This window comes from Mastigoproctus giganteus, chromosome 9 (genome assembly GCF_048544385.1).
Source record: "Mastigoproctus giganteus isolate SK-2022 chromosome 9, ASM4854438v1, whole genome shotgun sequence".
NCBI lineage: Eukaryota > Metazoa > Arthropoda > Arachnida > Uropygi > Thelyphonidae > Mastigoproctus > Mastigoproctus giganteus.
The window spans coordinates 41,575,931-41,591,247 of record NC_143583.1 but is presented as its reverse complement, the minus strand read 5'-3'; the positions used below and the strand labels follow the sequence as shown (position 1 = coordinate 41,591,247).

The window sequence follows — 15,317 nt, the reverse complement described above, 5'->3', positions numbered from 1 at the left end:
CGCTGGACTTAGTGTAGTGCTTAATGTTTTAATTAAACTAATCTATTCAGTGTGAATGGAGTCTCCAGCGGTTAAGTAAACTCAATGGAAGTGTCGTCGCTGGACGTCTTCTTTATTCAAGACAATCCTACTGACATTTGTCATACATCAGATTTACTTAATGTTCATTATTTCGAACAGATTGTAAATGAGCATTATAGTAAAAAAAAAAAAAAAAAAAAAAACCTTTTTTTTTGCCTCTTCGAAAATTTGACTTTTTTGTTAATTCTCTGGAAATATCCAAAGCATATAGAGGGCACTTTGAGCATGTTTTTAATGCTTCCGAGGCAATGCATCTGCTATTCGTTAAATCCAATCGTGATTTGATAGGTGTTTGTTCGTCGTCATATTAAAATGTGTTTTTTTAGCTGGGAATGACATTGCATCAGAAATTTGTGAAATGCAAATTTATGTACTATATAAATAGTGTAAAGCGGTTTTCGTTGAATCGTTCTGGATAATTGGTTACGGATTAGGGTTGTTCGGTGATGAGTTGTAAGTAAAGGTGTACAGTTTTTGATGTGTTAAGGTAAGTTTCAGAACAGACTGTGCCGTCTTATCTTCGTTATTTTGCTGTTCTTGAGAGTAAAACCTTTTAGTGATTTTCTCCCTATGAAACCGTGACCTTTTCGCAGAGGAGCATGGTGGGGGGATATGAGTTACGTGCGAAGTTTTCGGTATTTGATGTAGAAAGGTGTCGTCAAAACGTATATAAACATAGTTATTAGTAGAGGCACATGATGCAAGAAAGCAAGCTTATACGGCATCAGCCAAAAAAAAAAAAAAAAAAACCCTTCCCATTTCACTGATCCATTCATTCCAAATGTTTGTCTAGTTCTGCCTTGAATTTATTTAAATTGCTGACATTCACAACAACAGATGAAAGTTTGTTTCAGCAACCAACTACCCGCTAGCTAAAGGCAAACTTCCGCACATTTATTCTACAACTGTCTTTCCTCAGTTTGAATCTATGCTCCCCTCAGGTTTGTAATCTGAGTAAAAGAGTTAATCATAACTCAGAAAACTCGCAGAAACAACCATACGAAGGCCACGCGCCTACAGAGTTTTCTTAGTATTCCAAAACAAAGGTAGTCAGCTTTTGAGAATGCTGGAACAAAGCGATCATTTATGATTGATTTCAATTGTCTAAGGCCAGGTTTATACCGAAGCGACAAAACAGCAACATTGTCTTTTCCTTCAGAACGGCGACAAAGTGCAGTATCGTTAAGGTCAGGTTTATACCAGATGATCAGAACAGGAATATTGTCTTTTCCGATAGAACGGCGACCAAGTGCAGTGTCGTTAATTAAGAGATATTTTGGAGACAAATGTCGGCGTTGACAGTTGCAAGCAACAATGTTGTATCCCACACGGAATGGAAAATAGTTTTGTTTTCTCAAACAAAACTACGACAGTGGGCTCAGTGTAAAGTGTCATCACTAAGAGTATTGATAATTGGAAGCTAGGGTCTACGTGATTGTTAATTGAAACCACCATTATATCATGTGAATATAAGTAAATTATTATTGAAATGTTAAAACTATGAAGGATTGACACACCTCAGTGCCAAACTTTTGGCTCCGTTGTCTAGCTCAATGCATTTTTGCTCAGGTTATGTTCCTATGACCATAATTTGGTAGCACAAATATCCTGACATCCCCAGTGTAACCTAAACTTCTTTTTGGCCATTCCCAAATAAATGTTCCCCACCTCTTTTAAATGGGGCTTAAAAACAGAGCACTAAGTGAATCCATATTAAGTGGGGAAGATTCTAAGAATTTTTTATCCATAGAATATAATGTAAATAATTTTAAGTTGGCATGAACAATGTTTGTAGTTGATTTTAAGGCTCCATTTTCAACATTAAAACTTTATCACAATTTTTGTATTTAAATTTATAAAAGTATAAATACAGTATTATGTTCAGTAAATGGTAGAAAGCTTACCTTAAAATTTACTGAACTTTATATGTATACTGTATTTACAATTCATCCACTGCAGGATGAAGGCCTCTCCAACTTTTCAGTTTCTTCTGTTTTGTGCAATGGCAATTCATTTACTAATATGAACTTGTGGATTTCATCTGTCATGTCTTCGAGCTTTGTGTCCTGTCAAAGTCCATTTCAATTCTTTAGTTTTGATAAGAATGCCCTTTATTTGTGTTTGCTGCCTAATCCATGAGTTTCTCAACTTATCTAACTTCTTATCTTGTCTGATTCCTAATATAATTCGTTCCATTCTTCACTGTGTAGTTTTCAGCTTTTGGTGAGTGCTCAAGTTTCACTTCCATAAGCCATGGTGGGGAGTATACATTGGTTCATTATTTTACTTTTCAGACAAATTGGGATATTGCTCCTCAGTATTTGACTATATTTCCTGAATGCTATCTGTCTGAAATTTATCCTTCTCTTGACTTCCAGCCATTTATCTAGCCTTCTCTTGACTTCCAACCATTACAGCTAATGACCTGTCCCAGATCAATATATGAATCCACCTTTTCAATTACTGCTCCTTCAATGATTACATCCCTTTCCGTGGGACGCTTGTTCATCATTACTGTTTTTTTTTAGCCATATTCATCTTTAGTCTGAAATCCTAACTCTACATAACTGATTAAGATTTTCCTCTAATTCTTTGGGATTGTGGCTTATGATCACAATGTCATCTGCAAATCATAAATGGTTTAGATACTCTCCATTCACATTGACTCCTTTCTGCAATCACTCTAATCTTCTGGAAGCTTCACAGGCAACAGTAAACAACTTCGGAGATATTGTGTACTTACCAAACTCCTTTCTCAATTTTAAATTTGCTATCTTTGTCTAGTCTAATAAAGGAGGTAGCATTCTCATATATTTTCTTCGGAATCATAATCTATGCCTTGTCTTTCCAGTTCCCGAAACATTGCCTTATGCTGTATGGAGTCAAATGCCTTTTCATAATCCATAAATGACTGGCATAATGGTGTTTTATATTCATTTGCTTTCTCCATTTGCTGCAATATTATGATCCACAGTGGAGAATCCTGTCCCAAAGCCAGTTTGCTCTTTTGGTTGATTCTCATCAAGTATTCTTTCTAATCTGATAGTAATGACCCATGTGAACAGCTTGTAAATGTGGGACAGTAAGCTAATTGGTCTACAATTTCTGATTTATCTCCTTTCTTGTGCAGCATAATTATGATTGCATTATTCCACTCCTTAGGTTTTGCTCCTTTCCTAATGTATTTTGTGAAGAGTCTTGCTAATTTCTGTGTCATGTTGCTTCCTCCCAATTTTAATGACTCTAAAGTAACTTCATCTTCACCTGGAGCTTTCTGATTCTTCACTTTCTTCAATGCATGCTCTACCTCAGTGGTTTTCAACCGGGGTGCTGCAACAAACAGTCCGAACACGTGCCGCCACTAGCCAACATCCATTTACTGTCCAACTTCAAACCCACAGAACCAACTTTTCATCTTCCTCATTTATTCATTCAACTGCCGTTTTCTGGAACAACCTTCCTTCATACGTATTTCCTGAAAATTACAATCTACAGAAGTTCAAGTCCAATGTCAACAAATATCTTCTTTCGTCTTCTTAACCTCAAACCCAAGCACGGTACTAAGTACTATAGGTTCTAATACCTCTCGTGTTTGGGGTTCACAAAAAAAAAAAGATGCCACATAATTTGGATTTAAGTTACTTAAAACTTTTTTTTTTTTTTTAAATTTGTTTATTTCATTATAAAAAGGTGTACAGTATTTTTTAAAATTTTGTGGTGATCTATAATTGGTTTACTTAGTGCCTCTATATAAAGAATAAAATTATATATATAATTTGTATTATGAAATGTAATTTTTATAATTATATTATTATAATAAATATCATATAACATTTTTTAATATTGCACGTGTGTGTGCGCGCGCACACACAAACACAGAATCAGATATAAAGAAAATTGAGTAGGGGTGCCGCAATATAAAATAAATTACTTAGGGGTGCCGTTATTAAAAAAAAAAAGTTGAAAACCACTGCTCTACCTCATTAAGAAGGATATTGGGTATGTTGTATGTGTTTGCTAATTTGTGATCCATCTTCCCCACTGCTGGCATTATTCCCTTGCTCATCATACAAGGTGTTTCATAAAGGATGCAACCGTATTATAGGAATTTTAACAAATTGCACAAAAGGGAAATAAATTACACATACTTTTACCTTTTATAACAGAAAGAAATTACATTACACAACATTTACAAGTGTTGAAAATGGTTTCCACTCTCCTGGATGCCGGTTCGTACCCTTTTCATGACATTTGCGGCCACCTTATGTAATGTTTGCTCAGTTATGTTTGTAATCTCCTTTTCAATGTTAGCCTTCAATTTGTCAAGAGTATGAGGATTATTGTGAAACACTTCACCTTTTAATTGTCCCCAAAGAAAAATCTCTGGAGTAGCAAGACCTGGAAATCTTGGGGGCCATAAGTTTTTTTGAGATCAAGTAATCTCCGAAAAATTCCTGTAACATGGCCATCGTTTCATTTACTGTATGGCAAGTCGCACCATCTTGTTGAAACCAACATTCTCGTTCATTCACCTCCAACAATGGAATAAACTATTGGAGTATGTCACAATAAACTTCTCCATCCACAGTTTTGTCAAAAAATATAGGCCCTATAACACGACGGTGTGAGATGGCACCCCCAAAACCTAATTTTCAGGGTATGTAATGATCGTTTGTGATATGCATGTGGGTTTTCACTGCTCCATATTCGGCTGTTCTGACTGTTCACATAACCATCCAAGTGGAACCAAGCCTCGTCACTAAAATAAACAAGGTCCAACACCTCAATTCCATTTTCATCAACAAAAGAATGAAACCAACGACAATACCGTACGTTTTGTCAGTTCTTTCAGTTCCTGAACAACACCAATACGGTAAGCATGCAATTTTAACTTCTATATAGCCCTGGAAACAGTAGTTGGTGACAGTCTGGTTTGAGAAGATAACTTCCTAAGTGGTTTTCTTGGTGAATGGGCTAAATGTTCATTCAGATCATCCAGAATGTTCGCAGTTAACAGTTTTGTCTCATAGCTTCATTCAGACGTGCAAACAAACGCCTCGTGTAGTAAGCCTTGAATGTTTTCATGACTCCCTGGTCCATTGGTTGTGTTTGGAGCCAAAAACACAACTTTCACACGTGGGTCAAAATTAATTAGAGTGGCAGGAGGGTGACCAGGTGCATTGTCAGTAAGAAGCATTACTTTAAATGGAATCTGTTTAGACTTGCAATAACGTTTGACTTCGGGTATGAAGTGGTGACCAAACCAGTCGTCAAAAACGGAAGCTGTCACCCAAGCCTTATAATTTGACTTATAATTTTAGATATACACCAAACGAAAAAATCAAGAACCACGCAACTCCGAGTTCACGTAAGTCCGGGTATTACTGTATTCTGTAAATTTTTTTTCTCATGTTTACCTACTATTCAAATAAGCTTAAAATTATTTAACTAAATTTGCATTTTTTACTATCTATTGTTAAGATATTTTCTATATAAAACCATTTTTATAATTCTAAATTACTCAGCCGGACCTCTGTTTAATTATTTTGAATACCCCTCGGAAGTTACATTTAAAATAGTTTCCGTTGAGCGAAGAAGATTTTCATATAGCGAATGGATTAGGAGAGAATTAACTTGGTACGCACTGTTCGTGTTTCTGCCCTGCAGGCAATTTAGGCAATTAGTGCTGCTACGTGCATTAAGAGAGCTAAAGCATTCTACAACTTAATGGTACCTGGTAAAACCTATCTGACCACCTGTCCCACATACGGAGGAGTCGCGCTAGCAAGAGTGAGCAGATCAAGGTGTATTCCCAATGGGCTCTGGTCCACCTACTGCAGTGGTGTCCAATCTTTTCCCGTACAGGTGCCATATTCAAAAAAATTCAATGTTAGATTTCTTTAGTGTGTTACATCTTCCATATCTTTTTGTATGTAAAAGTAAAATTGAAAATATTAAGTACAATACACAATTACATTTGCTGAACAAGAACATTTAATGAGAATTTTTTTGGTAATTAACAAAATTTAAAATGCTGTTTTAGTTCACTTTCCTTGCGGACCATAGGCTGGACACCTTTGTGAATCAACCATAAGCGCCCTGTTCGAGAATTAGAAAAGTGATTTTCTTTTACCCCGACAAATAATCATCTGTTGTTTCGTGCAAGTGTGTTATCCACATTTTTTCGTAAATTTTCCTTATCTCTGTTTACTGGGTCACAGTACCTGAATATCCGAATGACACCGATATTTTGGACAGTTTCAAAAAAAAAAAAAAAAAAATTCAAATTTAAGAACTAGTGACAGTACCGATGATGAGAGAAGGAAGACAAGAACAACGAAGGTTTCAATCCTTCTAAACATGAATTGTTGGCATTTAGTGAAAGTGAAGTTAGAAAATTGTCAGTTAGGTTACAGTTAAATGAAAGAGATGCAATTTGTGGATTTCGGGGATATCTAATTGATAAGGTTTCAGAAGAATTGAAGCATTTGATGAACGCTCTGAGTACGATACCAATTTCATCGAGTGAATGTGAACGAGGATTTTCACAAATGAATCTGATCGCCAGCGTTTCGTTGATGACAAAAAAAGTTTCTTCACTACTGTTTCTTAAAATTGTAAGGCAAACCGCTGACCTGCTTCGATCTAGCAAAATATGTCGATTCAAGGCTGCTTTGGAAACGTCATTCAGCAACCGACACACAAAGAGGAAGAAAAGAAGCCAGCATAGGACAGGGGTTGGCAACCTGTGACTCGCGAGCCACATGCAGCTCTTTTAACATGTAACTGTGGCTCTTTACCTTTAGAGCTCACATGAAACACAATTTGAAATGGAGTTAGAGAACTTAAAAATCAAGGACATGTGGAGTGCAAGACTAAAATACCTTAAAACTGAAATTGAGGATTTGGAGAGGCAAAAGGCTGGACCCATACATAAATTTGGCTTATGACACACACCCACTCATTTTTACTTTCCCAGTGCTTATGTCACACCAAACAGACTCGATATTGCATTGTCCACCAACATCAACTGGATGCACTTCCTTAGATTTTGTGTTTCTTAACTAACAGCATAATCCCTCCTCCCTTCCTGTCCTGTCTATCTTTTCTATATACATTGTACTCCCCAAATTCCAATTCTGCACTGCTTTCTGTGTGACACCACGTCTCTGATATCCCAACACTATCTGCCTTTGATGTCTTGACTAGCACTTCAAGCTCATCAAATTTATTAACTATACTCCTAGCATTGGTGTACATGTAAGTATGCACCTGTTTCTACTCTTAGTTACCCTAACACGGCCATGTATTTACTTGTTCCACTATGACTCCTGGAAATCTCCATTGCATTGCTTTTCATGTTGCTGCTCATTCCAGTAGAAGCAGTGCAAGAATCACTTTTTCCTCTGCCTATGGCCACTGTTAACCTTTTAGTCTGTGTATCCCCCCAAGCTAGCAGTTTTCCAACCCACTTAACACTGTCTGGATAGCATCAGCAAATATTCTTGCACCTTTTCTATTTAAGTGTTCCCTATCCCTGTAGAAGCAGTCTCTCCTGTCAACAAGCACAGACCAGGCTGAAAAAAAAATTCTACCCTTTGAGCCTTGCATAATCTCTCCAGGGCCAAATTAATTGACTAGGCTCTCATCACATATTTCCTCTTATCGTGTCTGGACAGAATTTCAGACTCTCTCACGTTCAACCCTAACTCGTGACTTTTTTTCAACATTTACCTATACTTGAGTAAATCTGCAGATCTCTTGCTCTTAATGTCATAAGTTGCAACGTGTATAGCAATATCACCTTTAGTACTCTTAAAAGATAACATCTACAACAACATCAACTTTTGCCCCTGGCAGACATACCCTGGTCCTGTTCTATCCTTCTTGCATAATATATTCCCTGTCTCCCTGACAATAGTCATCCACAATAACTCGTTCCTTTGGGACCATCACATTCTGCCTTGGAAATGCTGTGTGTTGCCTGATGCACAGGAGTCAGCTCTGCCATTGAGTTGTGCAGCTGAGAGCTTGATGAGTCCCTCATTAGTTTCTTCTAGGACATTTACCCTACACTGCAAGCTTTCATAGATGCCCATCAGAATGCAGAGTTGGCACCTAATTTCTTGACACTCTAGGCATCTAGCACACACAGACATCCTCCTTAGCTAGATCATGTCCCGTTTTAGAAAGTCAGCAAACATTTTACATTTCGCACATTTTTTTTGAGACTGATTACGTTGGAGAATCGCCCCTTCGTTTCTCCCCCGAGTCACAGCACTCTCGCTAGTCTGATCTTTGCTTTGCAGCTCTAGTCTGGGTCATGAATTCAGTTTAAATACAGTTTAATTAACAATGTAATTTAATAAGATTAATATTTTTGATTAATTGATAATACTATACTGAGCTAACAGATTCCTAATACAGTGCTTCGTATTACATTATCTAGTTTTACGTGATACCTTACGCTATCAGTTCGTGATATATACATTGCACTATTTCGTATCGATTACAATATGACAGCTAGTTCAACAATATTGTTGCCAACACCGGGAGGCGTAACTTCCAAAAATCACCATAAAACACAATGTATCATGTTAATCAACAAAGAATACAGTAAAAGTATCAAAATACTTATCCATTTACAGTAGCCAAAAATCCACTGACTGTTTTCTTCTGTGACCAGGAACCAAGACTATTCTCTTCCACGATCATGAACACAAAATAACTTTTGGAGCAATAAACAGGCAGCTTTCAAATTTTCTCCTTGCCATAAATTGGAATACATTGCAGAATTTACAGTTTGCCTGGCAATTAGCCATTTTCTTGATAATTACATTATCAAAAGTAATTTAAATTGATTAACACCCATTTCAAGGAAACTACAGTAAGTACTGAGTTGCAGTTGTTGCAAAATTGAATTAAAGAACATTATGGTAATTTTTTTTTTTTTTTTTTTTTTGCTAATGGGGATCTCTCAGGCACCCAAACACCTAATGGGCCACTCCTCCAAAGGTGTGTGGAGTGAATAGCACTATTTTGGGGGAGGGCTTCAAAATATACAGAGTGCTATAGTTGGGGACAACTGTACATTAAACAATATTTCTGTTCATTTTTAAGATACCTGCATAGTTTTTAGTTTGGTACACAATGGAATGAAATTCTTCTGGAATTGCCACATTCGGATTTATTTTATACAGGGTGTCTCAAAAATATTAGTACAAGCATTTAGGGGAGGTAGGTAACATCTAAAGGAATGTGAATCGCATAGGAACCCATAACCGGAAACATCATAGGAAAGTAGTAGTAGCAGAGGCACAAAAAGCAGAAATGACACAAGACAGTAATTAGTGGCAAACATTTCTTTGACATAATATTAACAATGGAGTTCGAAATGGATGCATTTCATGATATTACAACAGATTCTCGAAGGTTCCACCATGAGATGCGATGCATGCCTAACACCGACGCAGCATGGATTGGTGGACGTGGTCGAACACACCTGGAGTTTCTTTGACAGTAGCAGCAGTTCAGAAGAGTCTCACCCTGAGATCCATTTCTGTCTCCACAGGAGATTCATACACGATAGATTTGAGGCCCCCCACAGAAAGAAATCAAGGCTCAATAAATCAGGTGAGTGTGAGGGCCAGGCAACGGGTTCACCACGGCCATTCCATCGACGCCCAAAATTCCTGTTAAAATGGTCACGAACACCCCTTCCATAATGGCAGGTGCCCTGTCATGTTGAAACCAAATGTTGCATCTCACATTTGCTGCAACGTCAAGTAACCCTGGTAGAATTTGTTCAAGAAAGATCTGATATTTAGCAGAGTTCATGCAGATGTTAACGGGTATGGGCCGACTAAGCAGTCACTGACCATACCTGCCCACACATTTATTGTGAAGCGATGTTGTGCTGTATGGTGGTGTACACCGTGTGGGTTGGCGTGAGCCCACACATGAGCATTGTGCTGATTGAATAAGTCTTCCCGAGTGAAATAAGCCTTATCTGTGAACAAAGCATAGGCTGGAAAATTCAAGTCTTGAACACTTTCTTGGAGAAACCACTGTGCAAAAGCCACACGTGCAGGATGATCTTGGGGGAGCAGTAACTTAACCCTTTGGTGATGAAAGGGGTGTAAGGAATCGTCGTGCCAGACATGCTGTACATTGCAACGAGACACTCCTAAGGCAGAAGCAACGGCACGTGTGCTGGTAGTAGGATTATTCTGGATGGCATTCAACACTTTCTTCCATGGCGGGGCCAACTGGGCTAGCCGGGTGGGTAAAGTGCCTGCCTGGCAACCCAAAGGTCGCGGGTTCGAATCCCGCCTCGGTCATGGATCAGAGTACTGCAAAAACCTTGGGAGGTGCATTATAGCCACAGAAGCCGATGCGCCAATAACTAAAAAAAAAAAAAAAAAAAAAAATTCCATAGCGGGAGTTCGTGTCGAACGTGGTCTTACCACACTACTCCTGTTACCTCTAAATGACCCATAATCACACAAATTTTGGTACACACACGCAAACAAATGGTGGTCCAGTACATGTCTGTCTGGGAAGCGTTCTCCATAAATTCGTTGAGCAGCTTGTCCATTACCCTCTGCTAATCCATACACTAGGTGCATGTCTGCCAGCTCACAGTTCGGATATTGATGCATGCTCTTTGTGCAGTGACTACTGCTTGAATGAGTAAACCAGAAATTTTCCCTCTCGCGAAGTGATGAACAGCGCTGTGCACAGACTTACAGTGACGTTTCCAGTTATGGGTTCCTATGTGATTCGCATTCCTTTTAGATGTTAACTACCTACCGTAAACGTTCTTACCAATATTTTTGAGACACCCTGTATATTGATACAGTTAATCCAGTCAGGTTGTCTCTGAATTTCTTTAGAGACCTTGCTCCAGTCTTATGAAATTTTTCCTTTGAGAAACAACTGCTGGATACTATCATGTAACCACTTTGACATTATTTATAGACCTGTTTGACTTCTGTTACAGCGAAAATAATCGAGTCGCTGGTTAAAGAAGCACTGCAGGATCAACTAGACAAGGCTTCAGTAAAATTCAGACACATGGGCTTGTTAATGGGAAGTCTTGTCTGACCAGTTATTGAATACTATGACGTGGTCACAAAGGAACTAGATGCAAAATATAATTTCGATATCCTATACTTGATTTCAGGAAAGCTTTTGATACTGGAGCACAAACTGGAGCAGTATGGCATTAAGGGCAAGCTGCTACAATGGATAAAAGGATTGTTGAGTTAGAGAAGACAGTAGTGATCAATGGACATTTCTCTTCGCTCCAATTCTGGACAATGCTCCAATCCTTGCATTAGCATTAATGCTAACAATGGGCCCAACACAGAACCCTGGGGGACACCACTAATAAACATCAGTCCACAAAGAGCAATGTCCAATGATTACTATTGTCTTCTCTAACTCAACAATCCTTTTATCCATATATTTATCAATTATATTGATGAAGGTATACCAAGCTTAATGTCAAAGTTTTCAGATGATACAAAGGTTGGCAGGGTTGTTAATGACAGTAATGGCAGTGTGCTACTGCAACAGGATCTAGAAAATTTGGGAAGATGGACTAAGAAGTGGTAACTGAAGTTTAACCTTGACAAATGCAAAGTACTCTATATGGTAGAAGTAACCCCAGAGGAACATACCAACTGCGTGGTACTACACTTATGGTGGTAGAAAATGAAAAGACTTGAGTAATTGTGCAGTCAGATATGAAGTTTTCTGAGCAATGCAGACAAGGCTGCCAGAGTAGGTCATGGGGTTTTGTCAATGATATACAGGAATTTTGCTAGCAGGGAAAAGGTGATTGTCCCTCTGTATAGGGCAATGGTTAGGCTACGCCTTGAGTACTGCATACAGGTCTGGAGGCCTCATTTTAGGAAGGATGTAGATTTGCTTGAGTGTGTACAGAGAAGGGCAACAAGATTAGTGAGGGGAATAAAAAGAGGCTTAAGTTCTGCAAATTGCTGTGGCTGGAGACACCTGCAAGGTGATCTGATTGAGGTGTATAAGGCATTGAATGGGTTGAGCACGCTGAATTCTGATGGGATTCTTCCACTTTTTCAGATTACGAACCTAAGGGGGCATAAATTCAAATTGAGGAAAAATAGCTGTAGAATAGATGTGTGGAAATTTGCATTTAGCAGCGAGTGGTTAATTGCTGGAACAAACTTCATCTGTTGTTGTGGAAGTTGATAGGTTAAATTAATTTAAGGAGGAACTGGACAGGCATTTGGCGGGAATGGTTTTGAATTTTTTTTTTTTTTTGGCTGATACTATATAAATTCAACCCAAGCACGGTAATAAGTACTATAGGTTCTAATACCTCTCGTATTTGGGGTTCACATAAAAAAAAAAAAAAAAGCTCATACACTTGCTTTCTTGCATCACATGCCACTATTACTATCTCTTTTGTCAAAGTTCTTTCAAATTTTTCCATTGTCCATGTTGGCATCAGGAATTCCATTTTGAGCAAAAATGTTTCGATATTTAATGGCTCTTCGCAAATCTGGAATTTTTGGTTTTTGTCCATGATAATATTAATGCCAAAATTTTGTACATTTTGGCACTAATTATCATTTTTAATTTACTCAGTACAAGTTTCGAGTACAAGGTTTCACTTCACTAGTCCTCCTATATACCCGCACATCTTCATTTTTACATTCTGCTGCTAAAACTTTTTTAACAGTAGAGTTCTGTGCAGTTGTGATCTGCGATATTAGATATTTTTATCATAATGATTTTGTATATTTTAGTTTATTTTAAACATGATACTGATAACAGCATTTTTTGCTTTCAAAGTAAATATATTACTTTTCAGATTATGCATAAATCTAATTCCATTATTTATATATATATATTTATTTATATATTTATTTTTCAGATTTTTGGAATAAATAGGAGAGTGTAAAATGAATTCATCACGGAGACGTGCTCCTGGAATGGGGCTTCTTTATCTAGCATACTATATATTTGGATCTGTTGGTATGCAGAATATCCCTCCAGTGACGTTGTTATGTGTAGCTTTACAAACTGCAATATACCTGAGGTTGTTTGAACTGCCATGGTATGATGATTTTGATGTCTGTGTGAGTGTGAAAACAGTATGGTATCAGAAGGATTGGAGGAGGTTGTTATATGCTGCGTTGGAACATGCTGATGATTGGCATCTGTACTACAACATGGTATCTTTTGTGTTAAAAGGGAAGAGCCTTGAGAGACACTTTGGAGGGCCTAAATTTTTATATCTTTTGTTTATATTTTCAATACTAACAAATGCTACGTTAGTTGGACTTTGTTACTTTTTTACTGAAGTTTCTCTTGGAAATTTTAATAATCAGTGTGCTGTGGGATTTTCTGGAGTAATCTTTGCTTTAAAAGTATTGACATCATATTACTCTCCAAGTTACGATCGCAACATTTTAGGCATGCCTCTTCCATTGCCTGCTGTATATGCTGTGTGGGCTGAACTATTTTTAATTCAGTTGTTTACCCCAAATGCTTCATTTTTTGGCCATTTAGCAGGTATTCTAATTGGTCTTGCTTATGTTAAAACACCATTTAAATTTCTGGTGGATTTGCCATGGTCTCTTATTACTGGCATCTTATATCCTTCACATCCAGGATATACACCTCATGTTGGTCCAACAGGTTATCGATCTTATACGAGTGCACCTTCATATGCACATCATGTTCCTCCTGGAATGACTGAGGAGGAGCAACTTAGGCAAGCAATTGAAGCTAGCTTGAGGGAGAGCCAAAGAAGTCAAAGAACTTCAGAAAACCGTTATCCCTCAGCGCCTAGTGCTCCACCTGGAACGAGTAATTTTTATAATAGTCCCACGCACCCATCTCCTTATCCATCTACACTGTATCCAGACTTGCAGAACATTAGAAACAAAAGAAGCCAATATTATTTCCATTAATCATATTTTTTTAAAAAATTATTTTGTTTTCATCATGACTGAAAATTGATGTGTAATACTGATTTATTTATATTAAAATATGTATTTTATTTTTATTTATTTCTCAACTTTATTTTGCCATTATTTGTGAACTATTGTTTTAATATTCTTCCAGTCAGTTTTGAAATAATACAGTAATATTCTTTATTGCATACTTGTATAAGAGCTATGAATTAGTGAATTCAAATGTTTTTATATTCTGCTGCTAAAACTTTTTTAACAGTGGAGTTCTGTGGAGTTGTGATCTGTGATATTAGATATTTTTATCATAATGATTTTACATATTTTAGTTTATTTTAAACATGATACTGATACCAGCAAAGCAATATGAATGATACCTTTATGGATGATACTTAACTGCTATATGAATTTAAAAAGAAAACTAGCATATTAAACTATATTTAGGTCTCTTTCCCAGTTGTTATATTCCTGGTTTATTGCATAGAAAGATGGGTCTCAGTAGAGAAAGGAGTTTTTATTTGGGGGGAAAATTAGCAGTTAGAACAGTTCTCCACATAAAATGTGCCACTCATTTGTTGGCCTGGTGTTGCTTCCAGTAAAACAGAATATGGTATGCATTTTGACTGTAGCAAGGTGGGAAGGAGCAGCAGTGCGTAGCACATGCTTCTTGATTAGACCGGGGTTCGAGCCCGTGACCACAAAATACGGAGGATGCGGAAAGGTCAGGGAATGACCACCGCATATCCCCGGAGCAATATGGCCTTAGTTGCTAATGCTCCTAAAAACCAAATAACAAACAAACAAACAAAAATATTAACAAAACTTTCCAACCAGATAATTGACATTGTTTTTTACTTTAGAACTCCTACTTTCAATTTCTTGTTTGTCCTTTTGTGGGTGGACACAGATGCAACATCCAAAATGTCTGCAGAAATTTCTTCTTGCTAAATACATTCTTGAAAAATTTAATTCTGTCTGTCCATTCTTTATACCAATATTTGTAGAAGAATAAGAGAAATTTACCTCAATATGATACGTAGAACATTTCCTAATGACACTGTCCAGAAAATAGGTTTGTTTATATTCATTTATTTGCTGGAGAGTGTCATTAGGAAGTGTTCTATATATCAAATTGATGTAAATTTCTCTTATTCTTCTTCTTCAAATATTGAAATAAGATGTAAAACATTGTGCATCGTAGCTGTTTTATACTAATCATAATTCTTTATACCAATATTTCTTTATATCATTTTTTTTCATTTAGTCCTATGT

The 15,317-nt window shown here is 37.2% G+C and overlaps 1 protein-coding gene across 1 annotated transcript; it reads left to right on the top strand.

The window, feature by feature from the left end:
* The first annotated feature begins 465 nt into the window (after positions 1 to 465).
* On the top strand, positions 466 to 14,140 carry LOC150080169 (rhomboid-related protein 4-like). The gene is made up of 2 exons (XM_090381742.1): positions 466 to 568; positions 13,004 to 14,140. Exon 2 carries the CDS (start codon positions 13,032 to 13,034, stop codon positions 14,043 to 14,045), a length of 1,014 nt encoding a protein of 337 aa, XP_090237868.1. The 5' UTR covers positions 466 to 568; positions 13,004 to 13,031; the 3' UTR covers positions 14,046 to 14,140.
* The last annotated feature ends 1,177 nt before the right edge of the window (positions 14,141 to 15,317 follow it).

Excerpts from the sequence above, each read along its gene's own strand:
- LOC150080169 (XM_090381742.1), top strand. The coding sequence starts at position 13,032 with ATGAATTCATCACGGAGACGTGCTCCTGGAATGGGGCTTCTTTATCTA.